General features: G+C 36.5%; 1 protein-coding gene across 1 annotated transcript; it reads right to left on the reverse strand.

Moving 5' to 3' along the window:
- Window positions 1–732: 732 nt before the first annotated feature.
- LOC132049921 (probable receptor-like protein kinase At4g39110) lies at window positions 733–3739 on the reverse strand. The gene has a single exon (XM_059440901.1). The coding sequence runs from the start codon at window positions 3536–3538 to the stop codon at window positions 989–991; it is 2550 nt and encodes an 849-aa protein (XP_059296884.1). The 5' UTR covers window positions 3539–3739; the 3' UTR covers window positions 733–988.

The raw sequence follows: 3739 nt of genomic DNA on the forward strand, positions 1-3739 counted from the left end.
TTATTCAATGTATAATATTTTTATTATACTACATTTAATAAAAATAGCAAGTCATATCCAAAAACAAGCCATGAACACTGAAACTATTGTACTTGTGTTCAATATCCCATTCCCATGATGTTCAATCAAAGCTGTAATTTTATTTTTCCTGGATACATGAACAATGAAAGGAGACTAGAATAAGAAGAAGTAGAAAAGGCAAAAAGAAAAAAGCTGGGAAATTTTTTATTCAAAATATGGAGGAAGTGTAAAACGGTAAAAAAATAGTTACAAGTATATGCATGAACAAAAAAATAGAGATCGACTTTATTCATGTGGAAATGGTTTCCTTATATATAGCAATTTGGTTTACTATAAAACTCTTTACCTGCCATGTAATGTTCATTTAATTTACCTGCTAAGAAAATGTAAATATTATTATATCATTGTCTACTTATGTTTTTTTCCCTATATTAAAAGATAGTTATTATCAATAATTACCTCTTAGAAATAGCTATGCCAAGTAATTATTCCAACAAAAAAAAAACTTTGGAGAAAATATTTCCACTATAACAAACACATCCTTAAATGAATTTCTTACAAGGACATGACATCAAGCAAAAGAACTCCCTTGGACTCATGACAGAAAAGTACACTACATAAATGGGAACTCACATTGCAACATTCATTACTCTATTACTAACAATGATGATTGATAAAAAAATATGATACAAATACTTAAGAACTAGTTGATAGATCTGTTGATTTAGCTTTTTAATCCATCAAAAATAAAGAGAGGACACGAGATGCCAATGAAAAAAAGAAGAGAAATAATGTGGTAGTAAAGTAAATTATGTGAAACATTATATTGTTCTGAAGTAGAATTCAGCTCTTAACTTTTTTCAACAAGATGGCATCCATAAAAAGCTGAATTTTACTATATACAAATACACACACGTATTCATAACCGTTGTAAATTTTTTATTTGTCTATCAAACAAGTGTTCCTTTTATCGTCCATTGAGAGGAGAGAATTGAGCGAACATAGCAGTCCCTGAATACTCATTATCAATAGCTTGAACTTCTGTAGGATTTTTATGTTGCTCTGGTGAAGAAATATGTTGGTTATTAGAGGTGGAATCAACAACATGAGCATGAGCAACTGTAGCAGGAGAAATTGGTTTGTTCTCGTCGTCGGCCTTTCCTTGTAATGAGGCTTCTTGCAGCTGCAAAGCATACTCCAAATTCCACAAAACATCACCCATACTAGGTCTATCAACACCATACTCAGCTAAACACTTCTCTGCTGCTTCTGCGAATTTTTTCATTGACTCTGGATCAATTTGTCCTACAAGTGTGGGATCAATGACCTTGTCTAATAAGCCTTTTCTCTTCCATTGCATTGCCCATTCTGCCAAATTCACTTGCTCTCTTGGAAGTGCTGGATTAATAGCAGGACGAGCGCATAAGGCTTCAAGAAGTACAACCCCGAATGAGTAGACATCAGATTTGTCAGTTAACTGCTGCTTCCTAAAGTACTCAGGATCCAAGTATCCAAAACTTCCCTTAACAGCAGTGCTCACGTGAGTTTGCTCCGTGGTCGGTCCATCTTTTGATAGTCCGAAATCAGCCATCTTGGCGACGAAATTTTCATCGAGCAAAATGTTGGTGGTTTTGACATCTCTATGTATAATCCCAGTAGATGCACCCGTGTGGAGGTAATGAAGCCCGCGAGCAGCACCAATGCAGATTTCTAATCTTTGCTTCCAAGATAAATGTGGCATGTTCTTTCCATAGAGATGATCTCTCAAAGGACCATTTTGCATAAACTCATAAACTAATATCATCTCAGCGCTTTCATCACAATACCCAATCAACGACACCAAATGACGATGCCTTAGCTTAGATAACATTTGAATTTCAGTCTGAAATTCATTTATACCTTGTTCAGATTGTGGATTGCCCCTCTTGACAGCAACTTTTGTCCCATCATCAAGTTCTCCATAATAAACATTTCCAAAGCCACCAACGCCGATTATTTCACTAGGTTCCCAATTCATTGTGGCATCTGCCAATTCAGCAAAAGTAAAGTATCTACCTAATCCCATATTTGATGAGAAGAATTGACTCTTGCGCGAAGCTGATGACATAAAAGTTGTATCACCAGCATGAACTGGAAGCAACCAAGATGAGAAACTATTCCTCTTTTGCCAATCTTGAGGTCTCTTTTGCCATTTAACAGCCATTGCACCCAACCCCACAAAGGCTCCAAACATCATTGCAAATCCAACATAAGCCACTGTTTTGCTTGGGCCATTTTGTTTTTTTCCATCAACACCATATTCTCCATCTAAGCTACCCACAGAGTTGTTCATCCGAAACACCTCAAGGCCATTTAGAATTGCATTTCTAAAACCTTGGGCATCATTCACCGGAGAAACACGTACGACGAGAGGGTTTGAAACCATGGTTGAATCTACTTCAAAATCCTTGTAAAAAGCTGTAGACAAATGATTTGTCAATGATGACAAATCTAGCCCAGAAATGGCCATCTTCTCATTAATGTATACGTTGAAATAGAGTTCATTAAGCGCTTTGCTAATAATATCGCAGAAATGCAAGCGTATCAGGTGAGGATACACAGTGTCAATGTCCATAGTCCAAGATATGTTAAAATTAGGAAGTGTTGTTTCTGAATCTGCCATCTTTACAGCAGAGCTATAAATTGCTGGTGGAGCAATCAATGGAGAACCTCCTGATTTTAGATAATTAACAGCAGAGGGTTGTGTAGATACCTCTTGACCTGTGGCATTGTTTCGAAATTGTGCATCAGACATCCAATTTCGTCCAAGAGTATCGTTGGTTGAATCCAAAAGAGGACCCCCAACATTAAGCCTATACATTGTCTCAAAATTACTTTTAGAAAGATCAAATTTTTGTGACACAGGGAAAAGAACAGGTACAGAATAATCAAGAATATTGCCCGGGGCAGTAACAAATTCAATAGCGTTAACGAATGCCACAGACCCTTTAGCTGGCTCAAATTTAATAGCAAAACGCTCCGTGGTGACATTAACAATAAACTCCTTGACAATGGCCTCATCTTTACCAGTTTGAAAATCGCGGAGGAGGACTAATGCATCCGTTTGGACCGAAAATTTAGACTTTTTGAGATCATATTCGTTGTAAGTAAAGGGTAAAAAATGCAGCCTGATCCAATGCAATCCAGGACTACTAGCATGAAATGTGTACGTAGCTTCAGTTGTGAAGATTTTTGCACTAAGGTATATATTTGAAGGGACATTAATTTTTTCCGACGCAGAAGCTTGAATATCATTACCACTATAAGAGAGGTATTTAGCTGCATTTTGATCAGGTTGAAAAACTTTGTTCCCTGGAAGTGTGGTTGGGGAAGTAGCACCACAATCAATTAGGTAATTATCTTGTGGTGTAAAAGCTGGAAAAGATTTTGCAGTGGCTGTTCCATCTTGAGCATAGACATGAAGAATAACATATGGATTTGTGATAAAGAAAAATAAAAATACCAAGAAAATGCCCATGGTTGAATATGTTGACACTAATGAAAATAATGACAAGATAGGGGTGGTACTATGATTTTTTTTTCCATCTCCATCCCCTTAATGATTTTTCCCAAAACCTAAGTATAGGGATTAAAGAGAAAAAAATGGAAGGGGGATGAATGTAAGAGTTTTCAATTCAGTCTGGTTTTGGCCAATATTACCGCCATGTTTTTGCGTGGA

This window comes from Lycium ferocissimum, chromosome 3, assembly GCF_029784015.1.
Source record: "Lycium ferocissimum isolate CSIRO_LF1 chromosome 3, AGI_CSIRO_Lferr_CH_V1, whole genome shotgun sequence".
NCBI lineage: Eukaryota > Viridiplantae > Streptophyta > Magnoliopsida > Solanales > Solanaceae > Lycium > Lycium ferocissimum.

Coding starts and splice junctions, on each gene's coding strand:
- LOC132049921 (XM_059440901.1), bottom strand. CDS start 3,538: ATGGGCATTTTCTTGGTATTTTTATTTTTCTTTATCACAAATCCATAT.